This window comes from Trypanosoma melophagium, assembly GCF_022059095.1.
Source record: "Trypanosoma melophagium isolate St. Kilda chromosome Unknown ctg24segment1, whole genome shotgun sequence".
Taxonomy (NCBI): Eukaryota; Euglenozoa; class Kinetoplastea; order Trypanosomatida; family Trypanosomatidae; genus Trypanosoma; species Trypanosoma melophagium.
Genome location: NW_027125155.1, coordinates 561,285 through 578,531, shown reverse-complemented (window position 1 = coordinate 578,531; position 17,247 = coordinate 561,285). Strand labels below are relative to the sequence as shown.

The following is a 17,247-nucleotide window of genomic DNA, read 5'->3' as shown; positions in this document are numbered from 1 at the left end:
TATCATTATTATTATTATTATTATTATTATTATTATTATTATCTTGCTTAGGAAACGGGAGCGAGCTTAGCATGTCGCATTCGGACTATATATTTTTTTGTTTTCTGTTGTTCTTTGATTTTCCTGTTAGATGTGCTTTCTTTTTTATTGTTTAGTCTCATTTTTTTCGTTGTTTTTCCGTGAGGAAATGCGTGTTGCTTTCCTTAACTCAAATTTTTATGGTAAGTATTTTTTTTGTTTCTGTCTTTAGTTTTGTATGATGGATCTTTATATATTTGCTCTTTTTTGGTTCTGATTCAGCATTATTTTTTCTTTGTTGTTTCCGATATTTTTTCTATTTTTAGTTCTAATTTCTGAAAAAAGTTCTCATGCCCGCAACCCCTACTTCGGTCGTTCTACCAAGGGACGCTGAAACCAATATAACTCCCTATGAATCTCCAACCCAACGTAGTGATAAAGAATATGGGAATTCTCCGTACGAAGGGGATGATATTGAGTACGGATCTCGCAATGCCCCTGATGAAAGAGAAGATTCTACGGATGATGGCGAAGTTGCAATTCGAGAAAATGTAAGTGTTTACAAATGCGCCTTTAATATATTCAAAGGTAATGTTGGAAGTGCAGTTTTCCTCTTGCCAACGTTTTACAAGGATGCCGGTTATATAATTTCACCAATAATCGGTGTGGCTATTGGTTCGTGTGTTGTGGATTGTTCCCTACAACTTGTGCGTGCCAAACAAATGGTAAATCGGAAGAAGGTAATGAACTACTCTCAACTTTGTGAATTTGTGTTGGGTCTCCCTTTCCGTTACGTCCTCCTTGTAGCATTACTTTTGACGCAATTTGGATTTTGCCTTTTATACTTGCAGCTTTTTGGTGATTCCATGTTGCATCTTGTGTCCCGTTTTTCAGGTGATGAATACGTTTGGATGACAGCAATGTTTGTTGCTGTTTTTCCTATTTTATTTTTCATCGATAATCTCTCATTTCTTGCAATAATATCCATGGTGGCTACTGCTTGTGTGTTTTTTCGCGCTTATTACTACAATTGTGCAGACCTTTGTGAAACTTCACAATGATGGTGTTGAACCAAGTGCTACTTCATTAGGTAAGAACATACCTTTTGGCTGGTTTAACAACATGGCTAACAGCATGATGCTTCTCGAGGGTATTGGAGTCGTTTTGCCTGTGGAAAATGCGTGTAATAACAAAAAACGGTTTCCTCTTATGCTTACTATTGTGCTCTATGTGGTTGTTGGGTGGTATTTCCTCTATGGATTAACTGGATATCTTGCCTATGGTGATAATCTTACGATATCATTGGTTGATGCTCTTCCTAAGAGTACCCTTTCTACTGTTGTTCGTCTGGCATTCACTATAAATATTTTTTGTACGTATCCCATTTTATTCATGCCTGGGATTTTGCAACTGGACACTCTTCTAGGATGGCGTGCGCGCTCCCTAAAAGGAGTTCTTTTGCGGATTGGGATAAGCCTCGTCATTTACGGTATTGCGATGGGGGTTGGATCTGGTGCAGTAAATACTGTTGTTGCCTTTATTGGGGCCCTCCCAGCCACCGTTATGATTATGATACTCCCTTCTCTACTGGTCTTTTCTGTGGAAAGCAGTCTGGAGGATCCAGAGGCCCCTAGAATGACTTGGAACTACTGGCGACGAAATCTTTTTGGAAGACGTCTGACTTTTGCCCGTGCACGTGCCTACCTTTACATTTGCTGTGGGATCGTCATTATGGTTGTTGGAACGTACAGCATTGTAAAAGGGCTGGTGTAGTAAGTGAATATTGTCAATCTTTTTTTTTTTTGTTTTCTTCCGCTCCTTTTTTTATTTACTTTTTTTTTCTCAGAGAATGGGTTGGTGTGTTGTCCCCCATTTTTTATTTATTACTGTTAGAAAGGAATTGGGAACAGGTTCCGTATATTTCTTTGTTTTTTTTTTTTTTTTGTGTGTGTGTGCTTTGTCTGATGGTATTAATTCGCATCAGGTCACAAAGTGAAAAGAGATTCATTCAATCTCCTGTCTAAAATCCCCATATTGGAAATGCAAAAAATATATATATATATATATATATATATATATATATATATATATACTTTCTTTTTTTGTTTGTTTATTTATTTGTCTATATATATGTCTTTTTTTGTGTGGATATGTTTTTTTTTCTTTATTTTCGTTTGTTTTTGGTGTTTGTTCTATGTTCTTATATTCTTGGTTTTTCTTGTTTTCTCTGAAGCGTAGAAATGAGCTCAGATGAAGCCCATCGCTACGGTTTCGGTTGACTAAAAAAGAGTTGGAAGATCGGCGGAGATCCGAAAGGCTTCGAAGGTGGAATGAAAAACTTGATCGAGAGGATGTAGTAAAGCTCAGAGTCGAACTTGAGTCACTTGGTCGAGCTGCTTTTTTTGGCACCGCATCAATGTGAAAGGAAAAAGATTGGTGGAGAGGTTGGTAAGGGATCTTGAACGTAGAAATTGTAGCGATTCTGCTTCTGCGAGTAAACTGCAGGATGATCCTTTGGACGCTGAGCGAAGTGTTTCCAGTTCTTCTTCACAATCATCTGAAGATCCATATGTTAGTACACTTGCTGAATCTACGGCAATGGACGGGTTTCCGACAAAGGCTGATCAGATTTTACCGAGATCATTGCGTAAGAGACAAAAAGAAGATGTGGTTGACGACAGGTATCGAAAGCGAGTCAAAATGGCCGAAGATGCCTTACTTTCCAGTAATACTGTCGGGGATGACCTTGAGGAATTTTTTGATTCTCTCTAGTTTTCTTGTTATTATTCTTATTTATTATTATTATTATTATTATTATTATTATTATTATTATTATTATTATCTTGCTTAGGAAACGGGAGCGAGCTTAGCATGTCGCATTCGGACTATATATTTTTTTGTTTTCTGTTGTTCTTTGATTTTCCTGTTAGATGTGCTTTCTTTTTTATTGTTTAGTCTCATTTTTTTCGTTGTTTTCCGTGAGGAAATGCGTGTTGCTTTCCTTAACTCAAATTTTTATGGTAAGTATTTTTTTTGTTTCTGTCTTTAGTTTTGTATGATGGATCTTTATATATTTGCTCTTTTTTGGTTCTGATTCAGCATTATTTTTTCTTTGTTGTTTCCGATATTTTTTCTATTTTTAGTTCTAATTTCTGAAAAAAAGTTCTCATGCCCGCAACCCCTACTTCGGTCGTTCTACCAAGGGACGCTGAAACCAATATAACTCCCTATGAATCTCCAACCCAACGTAGTGATAAAGAATATGGGAATTCTCCGTACGAAGGGGATGATATTGAGTACGGATCTCGCAATGCCCCTGATGAAAGAGAAGATTCTACGGATGATGGCGAAGTTGCAATTCGAGAAAATGTAAGTGTTTACAAATGCGCCTTTAATATATTCAAAGGTAATGTTGGAAGTGCAGTTTTCCTCTTGCCAACGTTTTACAAGGATGCCGGTTATATAATTTCACCAATAATCGGTGTGGCTATTGGTTCGTGTGTTGTGGATTGTTCCCTACAACTTGTGCGTGCCAAACAAATGGTAAATCGGAAGAAGGTAATGAACTACTCTCAACTTTGTGAATTTGTGTTGGGTCTCCCTTTCCGTTACGTCCTCCTTGTAGCATTACTTTTGACGCAATTTGGATTTTGCCTTTTATACTTGCAGCTTTTTGGTGATTCCATGTTGCATCTTGTGTCCCGTTTTTCAGGTGATGAATACGTTTGGATGACAGCAATGTTTGTTGCTGTTTTTCCTATTTTATTTTTCATCGATAATCTCTCATTTCTTGCAATAATATCCATGGTGGCTACTGTTTGTGTGTTTTTCGCGCTTATTACTACAATTGTGCAGACCTTTGTGAAACTTCACAATGATGGTGTTGAACCAAGTGCTACTTCATTAGGTAAGAACATACCTTTTGGCTGGTTTAACAACATGGCTAACAGCATGATGCTTCTCGAGGGTATTGGAGTCGTTTTGCCTGTGGAAAATGCGTGTAATAACAAAAAACGGTTTCCTCTTATGCTTACTATTGTGCTCTATGTGGTTGTTGGGTGGTATTTCCTCTATGGATTAACTGGATATCTTGCCTATGGTGATAATCTTACGATATCATTGGTTGATGCTCTTCCTAAGAGTACCCTTTCTACTGTTGTTCGTCTGGCATTCACTATAAATATTTTTTGTACGTATCCCATTTTATTCATGCCTGGGATTTTGCAACTGGACACTCTTCTAGGATGGCGTGCGCGCTCCCTAAAAGGAGTTCTTTTGCGGATTGGGATAAGCCTCGTCATTTACGGTATTGCGATGGGGGTTGGATCTGGTGCAGTAAATACTGTTGTTGCCTTTATTGGGGCCCTCCCAGCCACCGTTATGATTATGATACTCCCTTCTCTACTGGTCTTTTCTGTGGAAAGCAGTCTGGAGGATCCAGAGGCCCCTAGAATGACTTGGAACTACTGGCGACGAAATCTTTTTGGAAGACGTCTGACTTTTGCCCGTGCACGTGCCTACCTTTACATTTGCTGTGGGATCGTCATTATGGTTGTTGGAACGTACAGCATTGTAAAAGGGCTGGTGTAGTAAGTGAATATTGTCAATCTTTTTTTTTTTTGTTTTCTTCCGCTCCTTTTTTTATTTACTTTTTTTTTCTCAGAGAATGGGTTGGTGTGTTGTCCCCCATTTTTTATTTATTACTGTTAGAAAGGAATTGGGGAACAGGTTCCGTATATTTCTTTGTTTTTTTTTTTTTTTTTGTGTGTGTGTGTGCTTTGTCTGATGGTATTAATTCGCATCAGGTCACAAAGTGAAAAGAGATTCATTCAATCTCCTGTCTAAAATCCCCATATTGGAAATGCAAAAAATATATATATATATATATATATATATATATATATATATACTTTCTTTTTTTGTTTGTTTATTTATTTGTCTATATATATGTCTTTTTTTGTGTGGATATGTTTTTTTTTCTTTATTTTCGTTTGTTTTTGGTGTTTGTTCTATGTTCTTATATTCTTGGTTTTTCTTGTTTTCTCTGAAGCGTAGAAATGAGCTCAGATGAAGCCCATCGCTACGGTTTCGGTTGACTAAAAAAGAGTTGGAAGATCGGCGGAGATCCGAAAGGCTTCGAAGGTGGAATGAAAAACTTGATCGAGAGGATGTAGTAAAGCTCAGAGTCGAACTTGAGTCACTTGGTCGAGCTGCTTTTTTGGCACCGCATCAATGTGAAAGGAAAAGATTGGTGGAGAGGTTGGTAAGGGATCTTGAACGTAGAAATTGTAGCGATTCTGCTTCTGCGAGTAAACTGCAGGATGATCCTTTGGACGCTGAGCGAAGTGTTTCCAGTTCTTCTTCACAATCATCTGAAGATCCATATGTTAGTACACTTGCTGAATCTACGGCAATGGACGGGTTTCCGACAAAGGCTGATCAGATTTTACCGAGATCATTGCGTAAGAGACAAAAAGAAGATGTGGTTGACGACAGGTATCGAAAGCGAGTCAAAATGGCCGAAGATGCCTTACTTTCCAGTAATACTGTCGGGGATGACCTTGAGGAATTTTTTGATTCTCTCTAGTTTTCTTGTTATTATTCTTATTTATTATTATTATTATTATTATTATTATTATTATTATTATTATTATCTTGCTTAGGAAACGGGAGCGAGCTTAGCATGTCGCATTCGGACTATATATTTTTTTGTTTTCTGTTGTTCTTTGATTTTCCTGTTAGATGTGCTTTCTTTTTTATTGTTTAGTCTCATTTTTTTCGTTGTTTTTCCGTGAGGAAATGCGTGTTGCTTTCCTTAACTCAAATTTTTATGGTAAGTATTTTTTTTGTTTCTGTCTTTAGTTTTGTATGATGGATCTTTATATATTTGCTCTTTTTTTGGTTCTGATTCAGCATTATTTTTTCTTTGTTGTTTCCGATATTTTTTCTATTTTTAGTTCTAATTTCTGAAAAAAAGTTCTCATGCCCGCAACCCCTACTTCGGTCGTTCTACCAAGGGACGCTGAAACCAATATAACTCCCTATGAATCTCCAACCCAACGTAGTGATAAAGAATATGGGAATTCTCCGTACGAAGGGGATGATATTGAGTACGGATCTCGCAATGCCCCTGATGAAAGAGAAGATTCTACGGATGATGGCGAAGTTGCAATTCGAGAAAATGTAAGTGTTTACAAATGCGCCTTTAATATATTCAAAGGTAATGTTGGAAGTGCAGTTTTCCTCTTGCCAACGTTTTACAAGGATGCCGGTTATATAATTTCACCAATAATCGGTGTGGCTATTGGTTCGTGTGTTGTGGATTGTTCCCTACAACTTGTGCGTGCCAAACAAATGGTAAATCGGAAGAAGGTAATGAACTACTCTCAACTTTGTGAATTTGTGTTGGGTCTCCCTTTCCGTTACGTCCTCCTTGTAGCATTACTTTTGACGCAATTTGGATTTTGCCTTTTATACTTGCAGCTTTTTGGTGATTCCATGTTGCATCTTGTGTCCCGTTTTTCAGGTGATGAATACGTTTGGATGACAGCAATGTTTGTTGCTGTTTTTCCTATTTTATTTTTCATCGATAATCTCTCATTTCTTGCAATAATATCCATGGTGGCTACTGTTTGTGTGTTTTTCGCGCTTATTACTACAATTGTGCAGACCTTTGTGAAACTTCACAATGATGGTGTTGAACCAAGTGCTACTTCATTAGGTAAGAACATACCTTTTGGCTGGTTTAACAACATGGCTAACAGCATGATGCTTCTCGAGGGTATTGGAGTCGTTTTGCCTGTGGAAAATGCGTGTAATAACAAAAAACGGTTTCCTCTTATGCTTACTATTGTGCTCTATGTGGTTGTTGGGTGGTATTTCCTCTATGGATTAACTGGATATCTTGCCTATGGTGATAATCTTACGATATCATTGGTTGATGCTCTTCCTAAGAGTACCCTTTCTACTGTTGTTCGTCTGGCATTCACTATAAATATTTTTTGTACGTATCCCATTTTATTCATGCCTGGGATTTTGCAACTGGACACTCTTCTAGGATGGCGTGCGCGCTCCCTAAAAGGAGTTCTTTTGCGGATTGGGATAAGCCTCGTCATTTACGGTATTGCGATGGGGGTTGGATCTGGTGCAGTAAATACTGTTGTTGCCTTTATTGGGGCCCTCCCAGCCACCGTTATGATTATGATACTCCCTTCTCTACTGGTCTTTTCTGTGGAAAGCAGTCTGGAGGATCCAGAGGCCCCTAGAATGACTTGGAACTACTGGCGACGAAATCTTTTTGGAAGACGTCTGACTTTTGCCCGTGCACGTGCCTACCTTTACATTTGCTGTGGGATCGTCATTATGGTTGTTGGAACATACAGCATTGTAAAAGGGCTGGTGTAGTAAGTGAATATTGTCAATCTTTTTTTTTTTTGTTTTCTTCCGCTCCTTTTTTTATTTACTTTTTTTTTCTCAGAGAATGGGTTGGTGTGTTGTCCCCCATTTTTTATTTATTACTGTTAGAAAGGAATTGGGGAACAGGTTCCGTATATTTCTTTGTTTTTTTTTTTTTTTGTGTGTGTGTGTGTGCTTTGTCTGATGGTATTAATTCGCATCAGGTCACAAAGTGAAAAGAGATTCATTCAATCTCCTGTCTAAAATCCCCATATTGGAAATGCAAAAAAAATATATATATATATATATATATATATATATATACTTTCTTTTTTTGTTTGTTTATTTATTTGTCTATATATATGTCTTTTTTTGTGTGGATATGTTTTTTTTTCTTTATTTTCGTTTGTTTTTGGTGTTTGTTCTATGTTCTTATATTCTTGGTTTTTCTTGTTTTCTCTGAAGCGTAGAAATGAGCTCAGATGAAGCCCATCGCTACGGTTTTCGGTTGACTAAAAAAGAGTTGGAAGATCGGCGGAGATCCGAAAGGCTTCGAAGGTGGAATGAAAAACTTGATCGAGAGGATGTAGTAAAGCTCAGAGTCGAACTTGAGTCACTTGGTCGAGCTGCTTTTTTGGCACCGCATCAATGTGAAAGGAAAAGATTGGTGGAGAGGTTGGTAAGGGATCTTGAACGTAGAAATTGTAGCGATTCTGCTTCTGCGAGTAAACTGCAGGATGATCCTTTGGACGCTGAGCGAAGTGTTTCCAGTTCTTCTTCACAATCATCTGAAGATCCATATGTTAGTACACTTGCTGAATCTACGGCAATGGACGGGTTTCCGACAAAGGCTGATCAGATTTTACCGAGATCATTGCGTAAGAGACAAAAAGAAGATGTGGTTGACGACAGGTATCGAAAGCGAGTCAAAATGGCCGAAGATGCCTTACTTTCCAGTAATACTGTCGGGGATGACCTTGAGGAATTTTTTGATTCTCTCTAGTTTTCTTGTTATTATTCTTATTTATTATTATTATTATTATTATTATTATTATTATTATTATTATTATTATTATTATTATTATTATTATTATTATTATCTTTCGCTCCTTTTTCTTTTTTTTTTTTTGATTTTTCGCACTGATAAATTGCTTTCTTTTATTCTTTTTTTTTTGGATTGGATTTGTATTACAAGGGTAGACTCTCATTCTTTTTTTTTTATTTTTTAATAAATATGACTTTTTCTTCACGGTTTGGCTCTTTGTTACTGACACGTAAGGATCATGCTCGATTTCTGCAAAATCGAGTATGGTTACAAAATATTTTAGAGGATTTTTCATTAGAAGGCGTTCTTGAGGTTCCGAGGGTGGGTGTAACTCCTTGTGTAATGATTTATGGATCAAGTGTAGCTGGTACTGCATTTCAGGACGGCGATGCTGATTATGCTATTGTTTTTCCCTTAAGGTCATCCTTTGATGATTTTTCAAAAATCGAAAAGTTAACATTAACACCATCTAATTTTCTTGAGATTAGGCGTGAATATCATCAAAGGGTTTTGTCTTCTATTTTACAACATATCGAGAAACGTAGTCCCTCTGATGATATAAAACATGAGCGAATATTTACCGCTCGTATCCCCATTATTCGTTTAAAGAGAATAACAAATTCTGAAGCTGAAGGTATTCGCTTTGATGTTTCTCTTTCTTTGGATGGCCTTAGAAACTCACTGTTGGTTCGATCATACATGGAATCTGATCCGCGTCTTAGGGCCGGTGTATTGTGTGCAAAGAAGTGGGGTCGTTCTAAAGGAATTCTTGATGCTAGACGAGGATGGATTTCCCCTTACGCTTTAACTGTTATGTACATATTTTACATGCAAACAACTGAAAGAACAGTTTCTGTAATTAACGAAACTGATATCGACAGGAAACTTTTTCCTATTGCAGCACAACTCTCAGGTACTACTGATACCTGTTGCTCAGAGTTTATTGATGTCCTTCCCTGTCGAGAAGCGAAGGTGTCTGATGTGTTAGACGATCTACGGGGTTTTTTTAGTTTTTTTGGTGATTGTACTAAATTTGACTTTGACATTGATGTTGTTGATATTAGGACAAAAGACAAATGGTTATCAAAGGAGAAATGGCTTGGGGAGATGAAAATGTTTTCTGAAAAAGAAAGGTGGGAACTTTTGGGTTACGAAACAATTATGGTGCGGGATCCCTTTGAATCGCACAATCTAGGACGAAGTGTGGATTTTTTCCGAGCTGAAGAAATTCGAGAGTCGTTCCGTTTGGCATCACAGAATAGTTGTGAAGAGTTGGTGAATTTGTGATTTTCTCTTTTCTTTTTTGGAGTTATTATTATTATTATTATTATTATTATTATTATTATTATTATTATTATTATTATTATTATTATTATTATTATTTTGGTGGAAGAAGGAACGAACGAAGAAGCTTTCATTTTCTCTTCCCATAGAATGTGATTTTGCTCTCTGAGTTTCTCTTTTCCTTTCTTTCATTGTTCCTTTCTTTATTTGTCCCTTATCTACAATATCTCAGCATTGGGAAGAATAAGGAAGAAATTCTTGGAGAAGAATATCATTTATGAGCAGTAAAAAACTTGGGGAGCTTCAACGCAGTGAGGAATTTCGCATTCCCCAAGAGGGTCAAAGTGACGAAAGTTCTTTATCACCGGAGCAATGGCCTCTATTATTGAAAAATTATGATAAAATGAATTTCCGTTCTTCGCACTTCACCGTTTTGGATTGCGGATGGTCTCCTCTTAGGAGACCTCTAAAGGAATACGTAAAATACGGTATGATTAATCTTGATAAACCATCGAATCCTAGTTCTCACGAGGTTGTATCGTGGATTAAGCGAATTTTGAAGTGTGAGAAAACCGGACATGCAGGTACACTGGATCCCAAGGTCACTGGGGCGCTCATTATTTGCATTGATCGTGCAACACGATTGGTTAAATCGCAACAAAACGCGGGAAAAACATACGTTGGTGTTTTACGCCTTCATGATGCTGTGAGTGAGAAAAAGGTTGTTGCCGCTCTTCAACGTCTTACAGGACCTTGCTTTCAGCGACCTCCTCTAATTGCAGCAGTAAAGCGTCAACTTCGTATTCGAAATATTTATTCCAATCGTCTTATTGAGTATGATAAACATCGTCATCTCGCCGTATTTGAAACTCATTGTGAGGCTGGTACCTATATTCGGACACTTTGTGTACATCTTGGTCTGATACTTGGTGCGGGTGGACACATGGAGGAACTTCGTCGTATTCGTACAGGAGTGATAAGTGAAGATGATCACGTATCAACGATGCATGACGTACTTGATGCACAGTGGCTTTATGAAAATGAGAAAGATGAATCCTACTTGCGCCGAGTTATCCTTCCTTGTGAATACCTTCTTACGAATTACAAACGGATAGTTGTGAAGGATTCAGCTGTAAATGCTGTATGCTATGGTGCCAAACTTATGATCCCTGGATTATCTCGATTTGATAATGGAATTGAGAGAGATGATCTTATTGTTTTGATCTCCACTAAAGGTGAAGCTATTGCACTAGCATATGCTGAGATGTCAACATCACAGATGGCATCTGTGGATCATGGTATTGTGGCACGAAGCAAACGTGTTATAATGGACCGTGATACATATCCAAGAAGGTGGGGACTTGGTCCAATTGCCGTAAAGAAGCGATCAATGATGAAAGATGGTCTTTTGGACAAGTATGGACGCCCTCAAGCAAACACTCCATCTGATTGGTATTACGTCGACTACGGTGGTGTTAAAACCAACGCAGAAGGTGTTCAGTACGGTGAAGCTCCAAGAAGGTCTGCAAAGCGCCCCAGAGTGGCAGAAGACGACTCTGAATAATAAGAAAAATAACAATAATAAAAATAAAAATAATATGCGCCAATGATCAGCTTTTGGATTTTGTCATGAAGTCATTGAAAGATTTTTTTTTAAAGCTGAAAAAGGATTCTTTTTCTTTTTGTTTGTTTTCCAGTTTGTCAAGAATGAGTAAATAAAATATGTAAGTAAGCCTTTCTGACTTTTAACATTTTCATTAAAGTTAATTTTCATTTCTTCTTATTTTTATCCTTACTTTTATCTGTATCATATAGTCTTTGAGAAGAAACAATGTCGGGAAAACTTCGTCTTTACAAGGAAAAACTTGAGGGGTACAACCGTTTCTACTCGATCGTGAAAACGATCAAAATGGTTACCCTGGCGAAATACAGGACTGCGCAAACGCGTGTAAGAACACGTGATTTTACACTTCGTTATACCGAGAAGGCGTTCAGCAAGCCCCATGCATCTGAGAGGGATGCTATAGCCTCTGCAAAGAATTCTTTGGTATACATTCCAATCACTACAAATCGAGGTTCCTGTGGAGCTCTCAACAGTAATACAATACGGTGTATTGATTCTATTGCCTCAAGCAAAATGGTTTTGATGCCCGTTGGTAAACGTGGAATTGATTCGTTGTCTAAGCTTTATCCCGACGAGTTCAAATATGGTATTATTAACGATATGAAGGAAGCGATGCACTTTGGTTATGCAACATACATCTGGGAAAACGCCCACGCTGTTGTTGAGGATGCAGATCGGTATCAAGTCATTTTTCATCGTTTCGTCTCTGCAGGTGTTCAAAAACATGCTATATATAATATTCCATCATATGAAAAGTGGAAGGAAGATCTTGCTGATGCCGCTAGTACCGACAATCAAAAGAGTCGTTACTTGTTTGCTAATGCTCTGCAAAATGAAGAAGAACAGTTTATCCGAGATTTCTATGATTTTCATGCCTCACTTGCAGTTCTGAATGCTGTTGCAGAGAATGAACTGTCTGAGCAGGCTGCACGGTTGGTTGCTGTTGAAGGTCAGTTGACAAATATCAGCTCTTTGAAACAGCGAACCAGCTCATTGTATAACAAGACACGACAATTTGGTATCACTGCAGCACTTATTGAGATTCTTTCTGCTATGAGTTCTCTAGAGGGGAACACAACGAAGGGTGTTCAACGCAACAACTTTTGGGAAGGAACAAAAATGAAGTAGGACTTATGAATGGAACAAATTTGATAGGTATCATTCGCCAAAGTAGGGGTGAAACATAGGTAGGCAACGCATGCGTAGCGCTGGCGTGTTCGTCGTTATATATGATTTGTAGGTGTGATTTCTGTATTTACCTGATGGTTCGCCTCCTGTATATTGTGATTCTGTTATTTGTTTATTTATTCGTTTTTTTTTTCTTACGGAATTTATTTCTGAATGCTTTTATTTCTTTTTTTTTATTTTTACTTTTACCTTTTAAACAAAACAATAAAAAATGATAATAGGGGGCTCCAAATGAAGCTTAACATTGCATATCCGCGGAATGGTACGGTGAAGCAGTTTGAGGTGACCGACGACGTTCTTCGTCGTGTTAACCTTGGCGATTACCGTCTGGGAAATTCTGTCGACGGTGCTATTTTTGGTGCCGAGTTTAAGGGATACACCTTCAAGCTGCGGGGTGGCTCTGACAAGGAGGGATTTCCCATGGTTCAGGGTGTGATGGCTCCAAGCCGTGTTCCTCTCCTTGTAAAGCGTGGCGCCGTTGGATTTAACACCTTCCGTGGATATAAGGGAGAACGCCGCCGCAAGTCTCTTCGTGGCTGCATTTTAGCCCACGATATTGCTGTTCTTAACGTTACCATCGAAAAGCTTGGTGAACAGCCTGTTGAGGGTGTAACGGATGTTTCTCTTCCACGTCGCTTGGGACCCAAGCGAGCGAACAACATTCGGAAACTGTTTAACCTCTCTCGCGATGACGACGTCAGAAAGTACGTTGTTCGCCGAAAGGTCTCAAAGGAAGGTAAGAAGGACCGCTTCAAGGCTCCGAAGGTACAACGTCTGATCACACCTGCGATTAGGGCTCGCCGTGCTAAGAAGGTTAAGGTCGCAATGGAGAAGGTTCGCAAGTCCGCTGAGGAGCGTAGGGAATACCTGCGACTCATTGGCACTCGTCGTCGCGCGGCTCGTCAGCGTAAGACTGCTAGCCGTCACCATCACAAGGTTGCCGCGCAGAAGGTAGAGGTTGCCGTATTCAAGGCAAAGAAATAAGACTTCATGGATTACCCTCGTATTTTATTTTAGTTTTTTATTTCTCTTTTTCAACTAATAAAAGTCCTTTATGGTGTCATCTCTTTTGAAGAGATTTTCATCGAGTTACATCCTATATTGTTTGTTTATAAATATACATGTATAAATAAAACCTTAAAAAAAAGGAATAAGAGAAATTGTTTTTTTTTCTTTCTTTTTGTTTTTCTAGTTCTTCTTTGCGTAGTTTTCCGAGATTATGAAATCCCAGAGTGTGGCTCTCCTTGCTGGGGGCGCTCTTCTTGCTGCTGGGACAGCAACTGCTGCAGTATCATGTGCCGATGTGTACCCGCAGTCAGCCTCTTTTTTTGGTTCAATGGGATGCGCATCTGCACTGATTTTCGCTAATCTTGGATCCGCCTACGGTACAGCCAAATCTGGGGTTGGCGTGGCTCATCTCGGCATTCTTCACGCTGAGCGAATTATGCGTGGTATTGTGCCCGTTGTAATGGCTGGTATTCTCGGTATCTATGGATTGATTGTCTCTGTAATTATCAATAATAACATCAAGACTGAACCGCAGTCCTACTCAGCATTTTCTGGATATCTGCACTTTGGTGCTGGACTTGCTGCTGGTTTGTCTTCTCTAGCTGCAGGGTTGTCTATTGGAATTGCTGGCGATGCTGCAGTTCGTGCGTACGGTAAACAGGAAAAGATATTTGTGGCCATGATTCTCATGCTTATTTTTGCAGAAGCGCTTGGACTCTACGGACTTATTATCGCGCTTCTTATGAACAACACGGCTAACAAGGTGAATTATGGTGCATGCCAGTAGGTTGTGGAAAGGTATTGTTAGTTTTTTTTTGTATTGATGTGTGTATAAAATGTTTGCCTCAGTATTTTTTTTTTTATTGATCTACTTTTTTCTTTATTGTCGTATATTGCGATTTTTTTTCTCTTGAATTTGATCTCATGACAAGGAAATTGAAAAAAACGAAAAGTTTTCCGAGATTATGAAATCCCAGAGTGTGGCTCTCCTTGCTGGGGGCGCTCTTCTTGCTGCTGGGACAGCAACTGCTGCAGTATCATGTGCCGATGTGTACCCGCAGTCAGCCTCTTTTTTTGGTTCAATGGGATGCGCATCTGCACTGATTTTCGCTAATCTTGGATCCGCCTACGGTACAGCCAAATCTGGGGTTGGCGTGGCTCATCTCGGCATTCTTCACGCTGAGCGAATTATGCGTGGTATTGTGCCCGTTGTAATGGCTGGTATTCTCGGTATCTATGGATTGATTGTCTCTGTAATTATCAATAATAACATCAAGACTGAACCGCAGTCCTACTCAGCATTTTCTGGATATCTGCACTTTGGTGCTGGACTTGCTGCTGGTTTGTCTTCTCTAGCTGCAGGGTTGTCTATTGGAATTGCTGGCGATGCTGCAGTTCGTGCGTACGGTAAACAGGAAAAGATATTTGTGGCCATGATTCTCATGCTTATTTTTGCAGAAGCGCTTGGACTCTACGGACTTATTATCGCGCTTCTTATGAACAACACGGCTAACAAGGTGAATTATGGTGCATGCCAGTAGGGTTTTCAACGATTTTAGTAGGATAGTTAGTGGAAAAATTTTTTTCTTTTGAGACCTATGTTTGATTTATTGCCTATTGAATCACCTGGTTTTTGTTCTAAGTTTTTTTTTTTAGAATGATATTCACTTCCTTTTTTTTCTTTTTCTTGATATTTGTGTTGTTTTTAGAAGGATTATTATTTTTACTTCTAGGTGATGCGTCGGTCCCGTTTCGTGGAAATTCTTGAACAGCATGGTGGTAATATTGCTCCTTTTCTGCTGTTGGTAGGATTGATTCTGATTGGAGGTATACCTGCGATAAAGCCAAGACGTAACTTTATTGACGAGAGTGCTATTAATGTACGGAGTATTCCAGTACTGGTCTCTTTATCTGATGTATCTCATCCTGATACTACGGTCCATCAAAGTTATCGTATTGTTCACGGCCGCCGTTCTGTGGGCTCAGAAATAATCGCTATCTATGTTAATAAGGATGAAAAAGCCTCTGTTGTTCTAGGAAATGCATTAATTACTGTTCTTCGAAAAAGAGAAAATATGGCCTGTGATACACATTTCTATTTTGTTTCTGGTACTGATAAAGAATGGCCGATTCCCAGTTTATTTGTTCGTTCGGCACTTATCATCAATATTTCTTCTTTAAATACACGCAAATTATGTTTCGGTGTTTACGGGAAGAATGGAATGCAACCCAACCAGGATCTCCTTAATTTGGCAGTTTCAATGGCAAAGGAATGGGGTTTGAAAGTTGATATATTATGTCAAAATCCATACACTACTTATTCTTTGAGTCGATCAATATATGATCATTATGTCACAGCTCTACAAACAGCCCTGATAGCTCCTCAATATCCTCAAGCCTGGCATATTTTCAGATCTCATGGTATAAGTTCTCTCTCTATTAGTACTGTAAAATCTGATAATGGTTATGATAGTACCGATGCTTATTCTATAGCTGCGATGCTTGAGCAGATTATTGCAACACTAAGCTACTTGGATGAACGGTTTCATCATTCTACGTCTGTATGGGTGCCTTTGAGTGTGAAGCACTATGTTGAGTATGATATTGCACAATTTGGTATTATTTTACTTGTAGCATCTCTTCTTTCAACAGGATATTCTATATATAAAGTAAAGGGTCTTCGTCTCTCTCCATTTGTGATGATGATTTGGGTAATTCCTTTACTCGTTTCAATTGCAACAGAATGGTACAAAACTTTGGGATTTGTTTTAGGTAGTATTCTGATGTTACTTATCTTGAGTTTATATGAGTGGGATTTATCTTGGTTGACTATTAATGCTGTGGTGCTGTGCCTTCTTATTATTCTTCAGCCAGCTGCTGGTCTTATCATGGGTTCAGGGGTTGCTTTACAGTTACTTTTCCTCCATGTAAAGTACCAGAGTATTGCTTTGCTAACCCTAGGTTCCTTATGTTCATGGGCAATTTTATTTTATTTTGTACAGGTGCTTAACTTGCGAGGCTATGACATAAATACAACGGGAGGCATTTATCTCTCATTTTTTGTTTACCCTAACGCACTGTGGGTCTCCAGTCGATTGATTAGATCAATCGTGTATTTTAGGGGTTAAACTGTGGTACAGTTGATATATATATATATATATATATGTTTTTTTTATACTTTGCTTGTTCCCCTATTCTTTTCTTTTTCAATTGAAAGGAATTATGGTTTTTTCTTGACCTTTACTTTCCCTCTTTATTTTTTTTTTAATTTTGTAAAGCTAGTCCTAAGTTGCAATGTCGAAGCGTACAATCAAGATGGGCGTCATGGGACGCTACGGTGCCCGCTATGGTGCGAACCCGAGGAAGCGTGCCAAGAAGCTCGAAATCTCGCAGCACGCGAGGCATTTCTGCTCTTTCTGCGGTAAGTTTGCCTTCCGCCGAAAGGCCGTCGGCATCTGGCGCTGCGATGGCTGCAGCAAGACAATGGCCGGGGGCGCCTACACCCTGAGCACGCCTAACAACAGCACCGTCCGATCTACTGTGCGTCGCCTTCGTGAACTGAAGTAGGGTTAGCAAAGGAGAGAGCTTTTTTTTTTAATTTTCTCTGTGTTCATTTTTTTTTTCTATTTCTAAATTCTCTTGTTTTTTTTATATGTTTACAGCGATAACATTTTCGCAATTTGTC

The 17,247-nt window shown here is 38.7% G+C and overlaps 15 protein-coding genes across 15 annotated transcripts; all 15 read left to right on the top strand.

The window, feature by feature from the left end:
- Window positions 1–368: 368 nt before the first annotated feature.
- On the top strand, window positions 369–1,079 carry LSM04_008110 (Amino acid transporter; the record flags this gene model as incomplete). Its single annotated transcript, XM_067330142.1, has 1 exon — window positions 369–1,079. The coding sequence occupies one exon, from the start codon at window positions 369–371 to the stop codon at window positions 1,077–1,079; it is 711 nt and encodes a 236-aa protein (XP_067191283.1).
- Window positions 1,080–1,140: 61 nt separating this feature from the next.
- Window positions 1,141–1,791, top strand: LSM04_005131 (Amino acid transporter; the record flags this gene model as incomplete). Its single annotated transcript, XM_067330141.1, has 1 exon — window positions 1,141–1,791. One exon carries the CDS (start codon window positions 1,141–1,143, stop codon window positions 1,789–1,791), a length of 651 nt encoding a protein of 216 aa, XP_067191207.1.
- A 191-nt stretch (window positions 1,792–1,982) lies between these two features.
- Window positions 1,983–2,790, top strand: LSM04_005507 (uncharacterized protein; the record flags this gene model as incomplete). Its single annotated transcript, XM_067330140.1, has 2 exons — window positions 1,983–2,002; window positions 2,412–2,790. The coding sequence occupies 2 exons, from the start codon at window positions 1,983–1,985 to the stop codon at window positions 2,788–2,790; spliced, it is 399 nt and encodes a 132-aa protein (XP_067191219.1).
- A 396-nt stretch (window positions 2,791–3,186) lies between these two features.
- LSM04_006576 (Amino acid transporter) lies at window positions 3,187–4,608 on the top strand (the record flags this gene model as incomplete). Its single annotated transcript, XM_067330139.1, has 1 exon — window positions 3,187–4,608. The coding sequence occupies one exon, from the start codon at window positions 3,187–3,189 to the stop codon at window positions 4,606–4,608; it is 1,422 nt and encodes a 473-aa protein (XP_067191245.1).
- Window positions 4,609–5,075: 467 nt separating this feature from the next.
- Window positions 5,076–5,605, top strand: LSM04_000953 (uncharacterized protein; the record flags this gene model as incomplete). The annotated part of the gene is made up of 2 exons (XM_067330138.1): window positions 5,076–5,109; window positions 5,205–5,605. The coding sequence occupies 2 exons, from the start codon at window positions 5,076–5,078 to the stop codon at window positions 5,603–5,605; spliced, it is 435 nt and encodes a 144-aa protein (XP_067191102.1).
- A 395-nt stretch (window positions 5,606–6,000) lies between these two features.
- On the top strand, window positions 6,001–7,422 carry LSM04_007456 (Amino acid transporter; the record flags this gene model as incomplete). Its single annotated transcript, XM_067330137.1, has 1 exon — window positions 6,001–7,422. The coding sequence occupies one exon, from the start codon at window positions 6,001–6,003 to the stop codon at window positions 7,420–7,422; it is 1,422 nt and encodes a 473-aa protein (XP_067191264.1).
- A 463-nt stretch (window positions 7,423–7,885) lies between these two features.
- LSM04_008978 (uncharacterized protein) lies at window positions 7,886–8,416 on the top strand (the record flags this gene model as incomplete). Its single annotated transcript, XM_067330136.1, has 1 exon — window positions 7,886–8,416. One exon carries the CDS (start codon window positions 7,886–7,888, stop codon window positions 8,414–8,416), a length of 531 nt encoding a protein of 176 aa, XP_067191310.1.
- A 231-nt stretch (window positions 8,417–8,647) lies between these two features.
- LSM04_000309 (PAP/25A-associated) lies at window positions 8,648–9,745 on the top strand (the record flags this gene model as incomplete). The annotated part of the gene is made up of 1 exon (XM_067330133.1): window positions 8,648–9,745. One exon carries the CDS (start codon window positions 8,648–8,650, stop codon window positions 9,743–9,745), a length of 1,098 nt encoding a protein of 365 aa, XP_067191083.1.
- Window positions 9,746–10,019: 274 nt separating this feature from the next.
- On the top strand, window positions 10,020–11,306 carry LSM04_009347 (Pseudouridine synthase II; the record flags this gene model as incomplete). Its single annotated transcript, XM_067330132.1, has 1 exon — window positions 10,020–11,306. One exon carries the CDS (start codon window positions 10,020–10,022, stop codon window positions 11,304–11,306), a length of 1,287 nt encoding a protein of 428 aa, XP_067191322.1.
- A 267-nt stretch (window positions 11,307–11,573) lies between these two features.
- LSM04_006105 (ATP synthase) lies at window positions 11,574–12,494 on the top strand (the record flags this gene model as incomplete). The annotated part of the gene is made up of 1 exon (XM_067330131.1): window positions 11,574–12,494. The coding sequence occupies one exon, from the start codon at window positions 11,574–11,576 to the stop codon at window positions 12,492–12,494; it is 921 nt and encodes a 306-aa protein (XP_067191233.1).
- A 291-nt stretch (window positions 12,495–12,785) lies between these two features.
- On the top strand, window positions 12,786–13,538 carry LSM04_006232 (Ribosomal protein S6e; the record flags this gene model as incomplete). Its single annotated transcript, XM_067330130.1, has 1 exon — window positions 12,786–13,538. One exon carries the CDS (start codon window positions 12,786–12,788, stop codon window positions 13,536–13,538), a length of 753 nt encoding a protein of 250 aa, XP_067191235.1.
- Window positions 13,539–13,773: 235 nt separating this feature from the next.
- On the top strand, window positions 13,774–14,349 carry LSM04_008358 (V-ATPase proteolipid subunit C-like domain; the record flags this gene model as incomplete). Its single annotated transcript, XM_067330129.1, has 1 exon — window positions 13,774–14,349. One exon carries the CDS (start codon window positions 13,774–13,776, stop codon window positions 14,347–14,349), a length of 576 nt encoding a protein of 191 aa, XP_067191291.1.
- Window positions 14,350–14,527: 178 nt separating this feature from the next.
- LSM04_003713 (V-ATPase proteolipid subunit C-like domain) lies at window positions 14,528–15,103 on the top strand (the record flags this gene model as incomplete). Its single annotated transcript, XM_067330128.1, has 1 exon — window positions 14,528–15,103. The coding sequence occupies one exon, from the start codon at window positions 14,528–14,530 to the stop codon at window positions 15,101–15,103; it is 576 nt and encodes a 191-aa protein (XP_067191156.1).
- Window positions 15,104–15,298: 195 nt separating this feature from the next.
- On the top strand, window positions 15,299–16,690 carry LSM04_008968 (GPI transamidase component Gaa1; the record flags this gene model as incomplete). The annotated part of the gene is made up of 1 exon (XM_067330127.1): window positions 15,299–16,690. The coding sequence occupies one exon, from the start codon at window positions 15,299–15,301 to the stop codon at window positions 16,688–16,690; it is 1,392 nt and encodes a 463-aa protein (XP_067191308.1).
- A 166-nt stretch (window positions 16,691–16,856) lies between these two features.
- Window positions 16,857–17,129, top strand: LSM04_005887 (Ribosomal protein L37ae; the record flags this gene model as incomplete). The annotated part of the gene is made up of 1 exon (XM_067330126.1): window positions 16,857–17,129. One exon carries the CDS (start codon window positions 16,857–16,859, stop codon window positions 17,127–17,129), a length of 273 nt encoding a protein of 90 aa, XP_067191228.1.
- Window positions 17,130–17,247: the final 118 nt, after the last annotated feature.